The 14,174-nt window shown below is 56.6% G+C and overlaps 1 protein-coding gene across 1 annotated transcript; it reads left to right on the forward strand.

Annotated features, from left to right (window-relative positions):
• Positions 1 to 5,167: 5,167 nt before the first annotated feature.
• On the forward strand, positions 5,168 to 10,139 carry TUBB4A (tubulin beta 4A class IVa). Its single transcript, XM_080812889.1, has 4 exons — positions 5,168 to 5,340; positions 5,868 to 5,976; positions 6,087 to 6,197; positions 8,652 to 10,139. The coding sequence occupies exons 1-4, from the start codon at positions 5,284 to 5,286 to the stop codon at positions 9,707 to 9,709; spliced, it is 1,335 nt and encodes a 444-aa protein (XP_080669015.1). The 5' UTR covers positions 5,168 to 5,283; the 3' UTR covers positions 9,710 to 10,139.
• Positions 10,140 to 14,174: the final 4,035 nt, after the last annotated feature.

A 14,174-nucleotide genomic window follows, 5' to 3' on the forward strand; every position in this document is an offset into this window, starting at 1 on the left:
CCCCAGGCAGGGAAGCCCCCCCCTCACATTCTGCTCCCTTTCCTGGGGAGTCGGGAAACGTCCCTCTTTCAAACCTAGAGGGAACATCCTGCCTCCTTATCCTGGCGAAGGGGGAAGCCCCACCATTTTCAGGCCTGTGGGAGGAAGTCTGCCCGTTTCCGGTGGAGCAGGAAGTCCCGCCCCTTTAGATACGGGACTCCTGCCCGCGTTCGACATAAAATAGGGGGACGTCCCACCCTTTTTCTCGGTGAAATGGAGAGCCATGCCCTTCTGCCCGGTGTAGTGGGAAACCAGCCCCTCCTTTCCACATGAAGTGGGAAATGCAGTCCGTCTGAGACAAAGGGTTGGGGCTTCTCGTGCCCCATGGTGCTGCGCCCTCCCCACTCCAGTGTGGCTCACAGATCCTCCTGGGAGAGATGCTCTGGGTCCAGGACCTGCATCTGACCTCACCAGCCTTCGTGAGCAGCACCCACGTGGCCGTGGTCCCCAGGCACCCGGGCAACTTCGTATTTGGTGGCCCATGGGTCACTTAAGGCCCCACTTCCCGCCCGACCCTGCTTCCTTCAACCAGAAAAGGAGCTACCTTACCAGTGATACCTGCACCTGCACCCGAAGAGGTCCTCAATGTCAGGCAAGGGGGTGGGCAATGAGGGGAACCCAGGAGGCAGCCCCACCACACCCCAGCCCCATCTGAGTTCAGCCATTGCCAGCCCTCCCCCACCCATCTCCCAGAAAGTCCTTCCATTCTGAGCACGCCTCCGTGGGGATGGACTCCACCGTGTATCTGGTGGCGAGTGTTAGTGGGAGGCGGGCCACACACCAGGCAAGGTCAGAGAATGTTCCGTTGTCCTCCTCCCCCCCCACACACACGCTTGGTGCCAGCAGTGCCAGGCACAGCCTCCACAGAGCTTGTGTGTGCCCCTGGAGTTGGGCGGGCAAGAATGGGGAGGGCCCATCTCCTCTTAAGGCTCATTCAGCATCCTTGTCCTAGAACAGCAACTTCCAGAACTCCCTGTCTCCCCCTCTCTGCAGCTGGAGAGGGCCCGTGCCAGGCTGGGTTTTCATGCCCAGGGATGGGCTCTGCCAGGGGCAGGGGGAAGGGAAATCAGACCTGGTGGAGGTGGAGGTCTAAGGTCTGGGCAGTGAAGTGACAGGAGTAGTGAGGGCGGGAGGTGCTGGGGGAAGGGAGCCTCTGGAAAGGAGTCAAGGATTCACAGACCCAGAGGACAAAGCAAGCACAGACTCGAGTGGTGCCATCAGATTGCACACATCGGCGTCAGCCCCGAGCATCTGGGCAACGTGGTGGGCAGACACAATGGCACAGACAGAGGCCAGGCCAAGGAGCACGTCACAGTCACACGGCTCATACCAGCTACTGGTCACGCCAGCAACATTTTCCTCCTGAAAGATAGACCATACAAATACCAGCTCTTTTTCATTTTTCTTTTTTTAAAGACCAAGCAACAAAGTAACTACCGCCTGCCGAAGTGATAAACGATCAGGGGCTTTGGAGCTGGAATGTATGGACTTTATTCCTAGCCTCCACTGTGTATGAGATAGTAAACCCCCTAAAGCCTCCATTTCCGCATCTGTAAAATGGGCTTGCAAACAGCACCTGCCTGCTACGGCTGTGGCTTCATGGGCTCAGACTTGAACGAGCTGACACACTCAAAGCACTTCGAACAGGATCTGGCTTAAACATCACTCTTATCATTACTAATAGACAAAACAGACTGCATCCCCGAGGTGGATCGGGGGTTGGGGTGCATGTCGGCAATGCCTCGAGGCTCACAGATGGGGTGGCAATGTGGCCCCCACGTGGTGGACGGGTCACACAGAACGAGAAGGCGGGCCTTCCCTGGTTTTGCAGACCTCAGAAAGGGTGGTCACTTTAGCGCGCAGAATGTTCTAGGTCTCTGGGAATTCTCCACCTCGTGAGGTTTCCCCAAGTGCTGATGCCAGATTTCTCCCTGAAATGCTCAGCAGCCACGTCCCTATTCCTCCTGCTCATTCCAAGGAAGTAAATTAACCTGGCGTTTTAAAATGGGACTTCTTTTGTTTTCTGTTTTCCATTTCAAAATCGAGAGCCCTATGCCTGCTCTTGGAAGGCTCCCTGATGAGACCAGCTCGTTCAGTTGGAGATGTGACACGGACCAGAGGCGGGAGTACCGGGCCAGGCCACAGGATAAGCCTCCCCATAGGGTCTCACCTGACTGTGCAGGAAACCCTCGGTTCAGCATCCTCTGTTTCTCCCAGCGCTAGCATGTCGTTACTAGCATAGCTCTCCCACAGTGATGGTTTCAGGGGCCAGAGCCAATAAATAGCCTCTTTAGATGCAGAAATCCATTTCCATACAAAATTGGCAAGATAGAACCCCCTACCTCACACCATGGCTGCCCAGGCAGGCAGGTGGGTGCAAAAATGCAGCCACAGGGTGGAGTCCCTGTCCACAGCCACTCCTGGGGCTTCGAGATGCTGCCCACCCGCCCCCCCAGCTCTGTGGACAGGCTGGCACCTGGAGACAGAAAACCCAGTTTTTAACAACCCGCCATCCAGCCCCTTTTCTTGCCCCTGGCTCTATTCACTGGCTACATCCGGATCTTGGGGCTCCTGGCACCACTCGTATAATCTAGTCTCCGGATTCCTGCAGGGAGTCCTGATGGCTTTCTGGGTGGCAGGTGATACCACGCTACCAGGGAGGATCTGTTTGCCTGGAGGCCATGGTACACCCGGCACTTTTTAGCTCCTGGGAAGGAAGCATGGGAGAGGCCAGACCTAGGAGCTGCAGCCATGGGGGACAGACAGATGACATCAGCCCACCCCAACCCTCTCCCCCGCCTCCTCCCAGCAGGCTCTCTCCATCTCTGGCATTGCCAGGTCCCAGCAGCTCCAGGTGCTAGCAGCTCCTTGCTCGCCTTTCTCCCCCTCCCTCTGCTGTTCCAAAGATCACCAGGGAAAGCAAGGGATGCCCCGATGCAGAGAGAGGTCAAGGGCACCTCAGGGCCATACTCTCTGGAAACTGTCCCTTTCCAGGTGGGTTAATCCAGGAAACCCTGCTCTCTGGGGTTCAGTCCATAACCCAGATCAATCCTGCCTTGGTGGGGTGACACGTGAAACCCCATTTTTCTGGGGCTGACCCCCAACTCAGGCCCTCCCAGCAGAGCCATTTCCATTTATATGTTGTTGTTGTTGTTGTTGTTGTTGTTGTTTAGGACTCTCGGTATGTTAAGAAAAAAAAATTTAAGAAATGCCAACGTGGAGTTTATGAACTTTTGATACATATTAACTTGGGCCAGTGAACTTCCATGTCTCCGGGATCAACTGTTAACAACACACTGGGTCATAACCTCAAAGGTCTAAATCAGGGCTTCTCTACTTTGGCCTTACCGACATTTAGGGTTTCGATACTGCTTTGCATTAGGGTGTTGAGCAGCAAGCGACCCCCTGGGTTACAGAATCCCACCGATCCCCACCCCCCCACCAAGAGACACTGCCTTCATGACCTCCTGACCTACTGAGGCCCTAGGCTGCGGCAGGCATTTAAGTACACATCTGAGTGGGGCAGTTAGAGGAAGTGACTCACAGACCCAGGGGAGGGGGTCCCCCTAGTCTATGCCATGTAACAGCTGTCTAACCCACGAGAAATCTATTCTGAGGTCTAGAGTGAGCTAGGGGGTCTCAGTTTTTTCCCACTTGGCAACACAAGGTTTCCCAGAACTCAACACTACTGCCACTGGGTGCCAGATCATTCTTGGGGCGCCGGAGGGATTGTACAGTCCTGGGCACTGTAGAATGTTTTGGCGACATTCATCCACTAGATGCCAGTAGCGCACGTACACATCCCATCCAGGCGTGACATTGCCAAGTGTCCCCTGGGAGGGCAGAATCACCCCCTGTTGAAAACCAAGGGGGGTGGTGTCAAAACCAAAAGCCATGGGCAAATGTGAGGCCCGAGGCACACCGCCAACCCGACTGGTCTCACTCCCACCCCACAGTAGCTGGAAACCACGGGGCATGTGGAGGAGGTGAGGAGGAGGCTTCCTGGGAAAGGCAGAGCTAGAGGTCAGGAGAAGGTGGCCCCAAGAGGTCTGGCCTTCCCTTGAGGGTCAGCACAGGAAGTCTCTCCCAGCCCCTGATCATGACTGTAACACTAATAGCTACAATTTATTGTTTACTCTTCACAGAAAAAACTGGAGCCGGCTTGTTGTTGACTGGGGCCTCTCAGGGGACCCTCGCAGTGGCCCTACAGGCTGGCATCCTTGACTGCCCCATCTTGCAGACAAGGAAATTCAGCCAAAGACAAAGTGGCCTGTGCAAGGTCATACAGCTAACAAGAAATGCGAAGGTAGGGCAGGCCTTGTGATGGATGACAATACTGGAGCAGAGAGGGGTCTATGGTGGGGGGGGCAAGGCAGCCCCCAGAGGCAGGGGGGGGGGCTCATCATCCACCCCTCGTATAGTCCAGCTAGAAGTCTTATTCCTTGATGTTCAACCCCAGGCAAGGCTGGGGCTGGCCCCACCTGCCACGGACCCAAAGCCCAACGGGGGCGGGGGGGGGGGCAGGCGGAGCACAGTGTTCCCTACAACCTCCATCACCTTCCAGAAGCATCCCCAGCCAAACGTGGAAGAAAAATCGTGTTACTTACTATGCAGCTTCAAGACAAGTCCTCGGGGGACTGACCGCCCCCCTCCCAAAACACACCGCACCTCCGGAGCCCCCAGCTCGGCCCCCACTAGGAGTCCTCTCAGTTGACGCAAGGGTTCTGGCAAATAAGACCTAAATGGAATGGGGAGGCGGCCACGGATGAGAAACTGAGGCAGAGCCGCCCTGGGGGTGGGTGGGAGGAGGGTAGGGGAGAGGCCAGCTGTCTCGGGCGCTTGTTTAGCCGGATCTCCGCAGGAGCCGGGTCGCCAGGCCGGGCTGGGAGCCGGCGGGTGGGAGGAGGAGATGGTCCGGTGGAGTTTGGGGGGCTTCATCCCACGGCCCGCGGTGGGGGAGCATGCTGCCCTGGAGTGGCCCAGCCGGTGCCCCCGGAGGTCTCCGGGCGCTGGGCGTGGGGGGGGGATCCCTCCACCCTCTCACCCTCCGTCCCGGGGCGGGACCAGGGGGCGGAGCGGGCCGGTGACCCGCCGTGACGCGGGCCCCGCCCGCTCATATAGAGGCGCCCTGGGGGCTCAGGGACCGTGCTTCGCCGCCGCCGCCGCCGCCGCGTCTGCCTCGCGTCCCGCCGCCGCAGCTCCCCCATCAGCGCCGCCGCCGCGTCCACCATCAGCGCCACCGCCATGCGGGAGATCGTGCACCTGCAGGCCGGCCAGTGCGGCAACCAGATCGGGGCCAAGGTGCGCGGGGGATGGGGCGCCGGAGGCCGCCGGGAGGAGCGGAGCGGGTCCGCGAGCTCTGCAGAGCTCCCCTACCTTGGGCCCTTCGGAGGGTTGGGGTCCCCAGGAGGCCAGCACCCCAGGGACGACGGGGGGAGGAGGGCGGGGGCAGAGCCAGGCCGGGAACAAAGAGGGCGATGGGGGTGGGGCCGAGCCTTCTGTCCGCTGGCCACAGCTGGCTTCACAGGTGGCCCACTGTCCTCTTCATATGCACAAAGAGACCCTGCCCCTCCCCGCGGCTGCAGCCTAGGCGAGCTGACGCCGGCAGGATAGGTTGAGGTGATGACTCTGCCCCACCCCGCCCCCACCTCTCCCTTCTTGCTGCCTCATCCCTGCCTCCCCACCATGCCTCCCGGTCCCCCATTCACCTTGCTGGGGTACAGGTTGGCAGCTAGGGAGGTCGTTGGAGGTCGTGGACCCAGAGAGGCAGGGACAGGCCTGGACGCCTGTTTCCCTTCCCTCGGCCCTTAACACCACCATCCCTCTAGTTTTGGGAGGTGATCAGTGATGAGCACGGCATCGACCCCACCGGCACATACCACGGGGACAGTGATCTGCAGCTGGAGAGAATCAACGTGTACTACAATGAGGCCACAGGTAGGGCTCAGGGGCACCTGCCAGAGTGGGGGCTGGGAGGCCAAGAGGGGACAGGATGCTGGTTCCTGGCACTCCTGCACCCCAGCTGCCCTCCATCTGCTTCCCTGCAGGAGGAAATTACGTTCCCAGAGCCGTGCTGGTGGACCTGGAGCCTGGCACCATGGACTCAGTCCGCTCTGGCCCGTTTGGCCAGATCTTCCGGCCTGACAACTTTGTGTTTGGTGAGTTTTAGGCACGAGAAGCCCCCTCCTTGTTCCTTTTACTTCCAAATGCTTGGTGAAAATTCTCCACATGGCATGGGCGACTCAGTGGTAATCACAGGGACCCACAGCCCGGTGGGAGAGGTGGCAGGGCAGTCAGGGCTGCGACGCGGGACACACAGGCCACTGTGGGAGTCCAGGACAGGCATGTGATATGGGGGAGGGTGCAGAGAAGACTTCCTGGAGGAGGTGGCATTTGAATTTAACAGTATGGACCTGAGCCAGACTGCCTGTGTGAAAATGCCAGCTCTGCCATTTCATGCATTCCACAAATAATTTATCGAGCACCTACCACATACCACAAGCAGTACCCCCAGATGGACAAAGCAGATGAAACTCTCTACCCTAAGGGACCCAACCTCCTGATGGAGGGAGATGGGCCACAGGGAAGATTAATAAGTACAAGTCAGCCACTGATTGAGTCAGCTGGGGGACTTCCGCGGGGCTCTTTAATCCGTGCCCCAGTCTCCACATCTTTAAAACAAGGGTTATAAAAAGACCTACTCATCGGGATCTCAGGATGGCCAGGCTTAAAGCCATTGATATGTGTAAAGCACTTAGAACAATGCCCAGCAGAGAGCAAAAGGTAAATAAGCAAGTGTTGTTTTCACCGTCATCATCAGTTTCTGCAGTCTAAACCAGGAGCAGTGCCAAGAAGCACTGAAGGGAGGAAAGGTGTGCAAGACAGAGGGAACAGCACGTGAAACCAACAAGACACATTTGCAGCACTCAGGCTCAAGGAGCAAGCACACTCCGTGAACAACTTTCTCTGAAACCTTTCCCAGCGCCTCCTAGGTCAGGCTGGCTGCATAATGCGCGCTTGGCCTCAGACCCCAAGCTCCACCCTCTCCCCCCAGCACCCCAGGGTACCCCTCTTCCTCAGAGCCCCTTTATAGAGTCTGAAGTCTAGGCATTCACAGAACAAGCTGTGTGACTTTGGACAAGCGGCTTCCCCTCTCTGGTCTATGTGATGATTCAGCAATCATATCAATAATGATATGTATCAATATCATGATATGATACGATCAGTATGATCAGTATCAATAACGATACTGCGTGGGTATGGCGCACAATATGTCCTGAGGATCTAGCTGTGGAAGGACTAAATAATGTTGGCCAGAGGCTGTGAGGGATTCTAGGATGACCACGGTTGGCTCCATCAGGGCTAAGAGATTCTATGGCCTCTGGGAGAGAGGGTAAGGATGGCAGTGGAACCAGCTTGCCTGGCAATCCTGTTTTCTCTAAGGCAGTGACATGGCACAGAGACCTGAAGGAAGAGTCAACCATGTGAATACCTGGGGGGGGGAGGGCATCCCAGGAAGCAGAACAGCAGGTGCAAAGGTCCTGGGGCGGCATCAGGCCTGGTGTGCTGGAGAAACAGCAAGGAGGCCTGTGTGGCCAGAGCAGAGTGAGCAAGGGGGAGAGAGGGAGGAGGTGAGAGCAGGGAGGTGACAGGGTAGGGGTAGGTTATTCAGAGCCCTGTGGGCTGCAGGGAGAACTTTGCTTGTGTCTTGAGGGGGTGGGAGCCCTGGAGGTTTGTGGGTAGAGGGGGATAGGACCTGACTCGGGTGATCACAGGCACCCTCTGGCGGCTTGGAGGAGAACAGACTTTGTGGGACTAAGAGATAGCGATGAGGGTGGGAACCAGTCCAGGGCAGGGTTGATGAGGTCACACCAGTGTGGAGTCAGAGGCGGGGATGAGAAGAAATGTTACCTTCTTGTGAAAATACCAGCACGAATTCCAATACTAATCCTTGTCCTCCTGGAGCTCACACTTCTCTGTGAGATTACAGACAATAAACATGATTAATAAGACAGCACAGGTTTGTCAGTGTTTGGGGGGAAAAATAATAAGCAGGCAAGAGGGATTAAAAAATGGGAAAGGGTCCAGTTGTTTATAGAGTGATCAGGGAGAGCCTCACTGAGGGTGATAAGGTCCTGAAGGAGGTGAGAGAGCCACATGGGTATCTGCTGGAAGAACATTTCAGGCAGAGGGAATGCATGTGCAAAGGCCCTGGGGCAAGACTGTGCCTGATGTATTGGAGGAACAGCAAGGAGGACCCTGTGGCTGGAGCAGAGTGATGGGGGGGAGGGAGAGAGGTGGGGGCCGGTGAGGAAGTGGCCCGTCCTGCAGGGCCTTGCAGGCTGAGGGGAAGACCTGGGTTTTTACTAAAAAGTGCAGCTGGTTTTTGAGCTGAAGTGGGATGGCTTTGAGCCAAAGTGGGGCATGAATCCCTCTGGCTGCTGGATGAAGAGAGGCAAGGACGGAAGCAGAGAGAAGGACTAACAGTCATAGTAAGGAAATAACAACCTCGTTATCCAACTGCTAGCAGGGCCGGGGGTGGCAAGGAGGGCGAGCTCTCCCCATAACCGCCGGGCATGCCCCCCTCCCCGCCCCTCCCCTCCCCTCCGCAGGCCAGTCGGGAGCCGGCAACAACTGGGCCAAGGGCCACTACACGGAGGGCGCCGAGCTGGTGGACGCCGTCCTGGACGTGGTCCGGAAGGAGGCCGAGAGCTGCGACTGCCTGCAGGGCTTCCAGCTGACCCACTCGCTGGGCGGCGGCACGGGGTCCGGGATGGGCACGCTGCTCATCAGCAAGATCCGCGAGGAGTTCCCGGACCGCATCATGAACACCTTCAGCGTGGTGCCGTCGCCCAAGGTGTCGGACACGGTGGTGGAGCCCTACAACGCCACGCTGTCGGTGCACCAGCTGGTGGAGAACACCGATGAGACCTACTGCATCGACAACGAGGCCCTGTACGACATCTGCTTCCGCACCCTGAAGCTGACCACGCCCACCTACGGCGACCTCAACCACCTGGTGTCGGCCACCATGAGCGGCGTCACCACCTGCCTGCGCTTCCCGGGCCAGCTGAACGCCGACCTGCGCAAGCTGGCCGTGAACATGGTGCCCTTCCCGCGCCTGCACTTCTTCATGCCCGGCTTCGCGCCCCTGACCAGCCGGGGCAGCCAGCAGTACCGGGCCCTGACGGTGCCCGAGCTCACGCAGCAGATGTTCGACGCCAAGAACATGATGGCCGCCTGCGACCCGCGCCACGGCCGCTACCTGACCGTGGCCGCCGTCTTCCGCGGCCGCATGTCCATGAAGGAGGTGGACGAGCAGATGCTGAGCGTGCAGAGCAAGAACAGCAGCTACTTCGTCGAGTGGATCCCCAACAACGTGAAGACGGCCGTGTGCGACATCCCGCCGCGGGGGCTCAAGATGGCCGCCACCTTCATCGGCAACAGCACGGCCATCCAGGAGCTGTTCAAGCGCATCTCCGAGCAGTTCACCGCCATGTTCCGGCGCAAGGCCTTCCTGCACTGGTACACGGGCGAGGGCATGGACGAGATGGAGTTCACCGAGGCCGAGAGCAACATGAACGACCTGGTGTCCGAGTACCAGCAGTACCAGGACGCCACGGCCGAGGAGGGCGAGTTCGAGGAGGAGGCCGAGGAGGAGGTGGCCTAGGGCCGCCGGGAACCTGGAACCTCGCGGCGGCTGCTTCCGCTTCCGCTCGCTTCCGCTTCCGCTTCCGCTCGGCCCTAGCTGACCTTTGACCCGTGAGCCTTCCCTCCCCGCCCCCGCCCGCGCTTCTTCCCCTGGACCGCCCCCAAGAACCCCAGGGGTGCCCCCAGACCTATGAGCCCCAGTTGACTGTCGTGACCTCCTGCTGAGCGTCCCTCACCTCTGATCTCTGGCTCCCCCCCCCCCCTAGCGTCCCTCCCCTCCCCTCCCCTCCCCTCCCCTCCCCTCCAGCTCTCGCCAGCCTCGGTTTCCCCCGCAGGGGTGGTGGAGGGCGGCCGCTGCTGCAGCGTGGGAGCGTGCGTGCCAAAGGCGCTGTGCCCTCGACCCTCCCGCCTCCCTTCCCCTCTGCTTAATAAACGTGTCCTGCCCTGTTTCTGGCCTGTGCATTTTTTCGTCGTCCTGCGCCATCGGCTCGTGAGCCTTTCGGGATGGAAGGCGGTGGGGACGGGGCATCTGATCTGGGGGTGCTGGGGAGCGGGACGGAGGTTTCAGCGTCCCATCCCCGGAGAGCGGGGTAACTGAGTAGGGCAAGCCACTTGCCGTCTCTGAGCCTCGATTTGTTCAGAAGGGGTGGGAGGAGGGCATCACTTCTGCTCTGTGGTCTGCTGGGGGCTCCTCACAGCACGGTGGCTGGTCCCGGCCCCCAGCGACCATCGCAGGAGAGCAAGGCAGAATACACTGCATTTGCCTGACCGACCTTCAGAAGTCAGAGAGTGTCCTCCGGACTCCTAACCAACAGGCTCACGGAGGCCTACCCAGGTTCGAGAGTTTGGGATGTAGACTGGAGGCGAGATTCCAGAAGGGCATATGGGATGGGAGATGTGGCTGTGACCATCTTTGGAATTTGCAGTTTGTCGCAAGGAGTCTCTTGCCCGAAGTCCCATAGCTATGAAGCGGTGAGCCCGAGTTCAAGGGCTGACCCCGTGAAGCCTCGAACTCCGATTCCCCTTTATCAGCCAGAGCTCAGTGCAAGGACCGTGGTAGGCATTTGGAGCAGAAAAGGATTTAATGCAAGGATTTAGGGGCTTGTAACATTGTTGGAGGGACTGAAAGTGGGCTGGAGGCCAGTATTTCTTAAACTTTGATGTGCAAAAGAATCACCAAGAAGGGGCGCCTGGCTGTCTCAGTGGGTAGAACACACTCGTGGTCTTGGGGTCATCAGTTCAAGCCCCAAGCTGGGTGTAGAGCTTACATTTTAAAAAAGGAAATGTAAAAAAAAAAAAAAAAATCAACAGGAAAACTTGGCTAGAGCATGGCTTCCTGGGTTCTACATAGAGTTCCTGGTGTAGTAGGTTGGGGGAGTGGGGCCCAAGACTGCGTTTTTCTTTTAAAGATATTATTTTTATGTAATCTCCCTTACCCAACACAGGGCTCACACCCACATCCCGAGATCAAGACTTGCGCGCTCCACTGACTGAACCATCCAGGCGCCCCCAGACTTTGCATTTTTAACAAGCTCCCAGCTGATGGGGTTGGTGCTGCTCATGAGAGCACATTTTTTAGTAGCCCTGGAATCAGCTGGAACCTCACAGAGCTCGGCCATCAGGGAGCTGCTTCCTCTGCTCAGTGAGAAAGGTGGAGACTGGAGAGGCTGCCCCCAGAATTCCCGAATCCAAGCCCATCTCCCAACACCCGCAAAGCTGGAAATAGGTACACACACACACACAGTTCTGTCTCTCTGCCTTCCAAATTTTATGAGCATTTTTCGTTAGTAGAAATTCATCTGCGACCAGAACTGGAGCTGGGAAGAAGTCTAGGAAGCGTTTTGTTTTGTTTTGTTTTGTTTTGTTTTGTTTTGTTTTGTTTTTAATTTTCTCACTTCTGCAATACCAAAGGCAGGCAAACCAGGAGGAAGAGAAGAAAGGAGGAGAGATGCTGAGAACCAGGCAGCTCTTTCCACCACACTCTCTGCTCGCCCACCACACCGAGACTGGCCTTCCAGCCCCCTGACTGGGTCCCACCGCAGCCAGGCGGAAGAAATGTAGGGACAACAGCGTGGATACCCCACCCCCACCAACCCACAGCTCAGCAGGCACAGCACAGTGATGCGTGGTGGAGCAGAAAGACAATGGATGAGGCAGCGAACTTGGCTCTGTCATCTAAAACCTAACGTGGCCCCAAAAGAACTCCCTCATCTACTCCCAAAACATCCCCTTCTCCAATGAATGGCACCACCCAGTTGCTCAAACCCCAAAGCTAGCAGTCAGCCTTGATTCCTCGTTTCCCATGCCCCGCACGCACTTCCTACCTTTTGCTGAGGCTCACTGTCTGTGTCTCCAAAATGTATCTCAAATTTGACCCCTTCTCCCCACTTGTCTATACCCTGGTCTAAGCCACCATTTTCCACATTCAGAAACCTCCCTGCAATCGCTTTCCTGGACACCCACTGCCAGCCCAGTCACCCTGAAGTGAGTCCTCCTTCCAAAGCAGCCAGAGAGGAGCCTTTATATGCAAATAAGAGACTGTCCCTCCCCAGCTCAATCCTTCCCACCACTCTCCTCACACTCAGGCTGAAACCCAAATTCTCACCTTGGTCTCTACCCGCTGCTGACTCCGTCCGTATCACCCTCCCCCACACTCATTAAGTTGAAGCTGCAGTGACCTTTTGGTGCTCAATCCAATCAAGCTTGATTCAACCTCAGGGCCTTTGTGCATGCCATTCTGCTACTTTTTCCAGAGGTGCTCACGACTGGCCACTTCTGGTCTACAGCTTTCCATTCAAATGTCACCTCCTCAGAGCAGCCTGCCCTTGGCAGACGGAAATTAGCACCCAGCCCCTCTCCATCTGCTATCTTGTTTCATTTCACGGATGGCGCCTATCGCTAACTCACAAATTATCTTGTCTATTTACACACTTGTTTCTTTTGTCTGTCCTCTTGCCTCTCCACTAGCATGTAAGCTCCACAAGGATAGGAATCTCGTCTACCTTGGTCACCACGTGCCTAGAACAGCCTGATGTAACACAGGCCCTCGGTAATTCTTTGTTGCATGAATGAGCAAGTGCGCTGTAGATGTCCTGATTTCCTCCTTCTACAGTGAGAAGAATGAAGGAGAGAGTACAGAAGGCAGCTTCTCAGACTAACCCCCCAGGAGGCCCATCTCCCCTACTCACGCCCTTGGGTGATCCCCTCCCATTGAGTGTGGGCTGGACCTGGTGATGGCTTCTGACCAACAGGGTACATCAGAGGTATTGGGACACCACTTCCAAGATCAGGTTACAAAAGACTGGGACTTCCATCTCGATGAGCTCTGTGGCCTTCTCAGCTTGCTTGCAGTAGTGAAGCGAGCAGCATGTTGGGAAGGTCCACGTGGCAAAGAACCGAGGGTATCCTCCAGCCAGCAGGCAGTGAGGGCCTGAGACGCTCGGTCCAACAATCCGCAATGAACCCAGTCCTGCCAACAACTAAATAGCGAGCTTCAAAGCAGACCCTTCCCCAGCTGGTCCTACAGATGAGACCACAGCCCTTTAGGCTCCTTACTACAGCTAAGAGACCCTGCAATAGAGAATTCTGATAAGCTGTGCCCTGACTCCTGGCCCCCAAAGAAACCATCAGATGACAAATGTATGTTCTCTTATGCCACTGACTCTAGAGTGATTTGTTACACAGCAATAGGTAATTAATACAGAGAAGTCAAATGACTTGCCTAAGGTCATTAAAGAAGGGAGACATTAAGGAATGGAGTCAGGCCTTTGAACTCAGGTCTCTCTGACTCCAAAATCATTTTCTTAAACATTCAGCTGACCTTCCACCCACAATGACAGACAGCGCATATCAAAAGCTTGATTCAGGCCTCATAGTAAACATTTTACATGAATTCTCTCACTGAGACATCACAGGATCTGTGAGACAGGCACCATACCCATTTACATTCCAGATACAGCTCTGAGCTGCCCAGAGAATCCCACTCTGAGTTCACACATCAGGGGTGTAAACACAGTCACAACAGACACGCACAGAATCACCTGCATCTTTACACAGTCTGATGGAGGAGACACAGACCCCACAGCCACACAGACACTCACCTCCAGACTCCCCCAGGACATGCCAGGCATGTGGATTCTTGCCTGCGCACACCTATATGCATGCATACCTTCTCAGTACCTTTCAGGAGGCCAAGGAGTCTTGCGGGGTCTGTTGAGTTTGGACTCCCTCGGTCTGCCTCTGGGGTTTTGTGTGTATGTGCGGGAACATGGGTACCTGTATTGTGTTCTGCCTTTGTGCCTGCAAGTATGTCCTTGTGCTTCCCAAGGACAGGGTGGCCGTCTGTCCACTTGCATTCTGTCTCTTTCCAGGTCTGCAGCTCTGCTTGGGGGTGTCGGGATGGGTCTCTCTCTGCATGCGTGACTATGTCTGGCTGTGACTCTGGCTCGGGACGGGGTTCTGACCATGTCTGTCCCTCTGTTACT

Source organism: Martes martes (assembly GCF_963455335.1).
Source record: "Martes martes genome assembly, chromosome: 1".
Lineage (NCBI taxonomy): Eukaryota > Metazoa > Chordata > Mammalia > Carnivora > Mustelidae > Martes > Martes martes.